Source organism: Sinocyclocheilus rhinocerous, unplaced genomic scaffold, assembly GCF_001515625.1.
Source record: "Sinocyclocheilus rhinocerous isolate Xijiao unplaced genomic scaffold, SAMN03320098_v1.1 C35855462, whole genome shotgun sequence".
NCBI lineage: Eukaryota > Metazoa > Chordata > Actinopteri > Cypriniformes > Cyprinidae > Sinocyclocheilus > Sinocyclocheilus rhinocerous.
In genome coordinates, this window is record NW_015765670.1 from 1 (window position 1) to 667 (window position 667).

General features: G+C 46.8%; 1 protein-coding gene across 1 annotated transcript; it reads right to left on the minus strand.

The window, feature by feature from the left end:
* Positions 1-6: 6 nt before the first annotated feature.
* Positions 7-663, minus strand: LOC107735185 (taste receptor type 1 member 3-like; the record flags this gene model as incomplete). Its single annotated transcript, XM_016546954.1, has 2 exons — positions 7-368; positions 549-663. Coding segments are annotated over 2 exons (477 nt in total), but the record flags the coding sequence as incomplete, so codon positions are not given.
* Between the last annotated feature and the right edge of the window lie 4 nt (positions 664-667).

Sequence of the window (667 nt, forward strand, 5' to 3'; positions counted from 1 at the left end):
AAGGGAAATGGTAAGAATGACTGAAAGGGCCACGGTGGGAAAAAAGGCATTCAGTGGCTCCTGCAGACGGCACACAACGTCTCCTGGCTGACCCAGGAACAGCACCAGGCTTATACATTCTCCCGCTAGGCTCAGTAGCATAAGGCCAGACAGGGGTCCACCTGCAGTTTTCACCAGTGGAGTTCCTCTGTGCATGAAGAATAGAGCTCCTACCCATACAAGTGACACTAGCACCAAAATTCCTCCCAGAATGAGTCCGATTGACTCATAGTTGCTCCAGTCCAGGTAAGTATAGATGGGATAGACACAGCTTGTGCTTCGTAGGGTGGACCACTGGCCAGCAGGACATGATTTACACTGGATGTCATCTTTCAATCAAAAGAGGAGGCAGAAAAAGGTTAGTCAACATCAAACCAAAAAGCTCTTAAATGCATACATTTCTATTCTCTACAGTGCCACGGGCATGTTGAATTAAGCAATTATTATCAGAGCCAATATTTAGGATTGTTTAGAATGACTTGAAAACCTAGGTTGGTATAGTCGCAGACCTGAGCTGTTCAGGAATGTTCCCTCTTTGCAGTCAATGCAGTCGAAACAGCAAGAGTGGAAACCTTTAACTCTGCGCACCTGTCCTATCCCACAGTCTGAGGAGCAAGTGGACATTGGC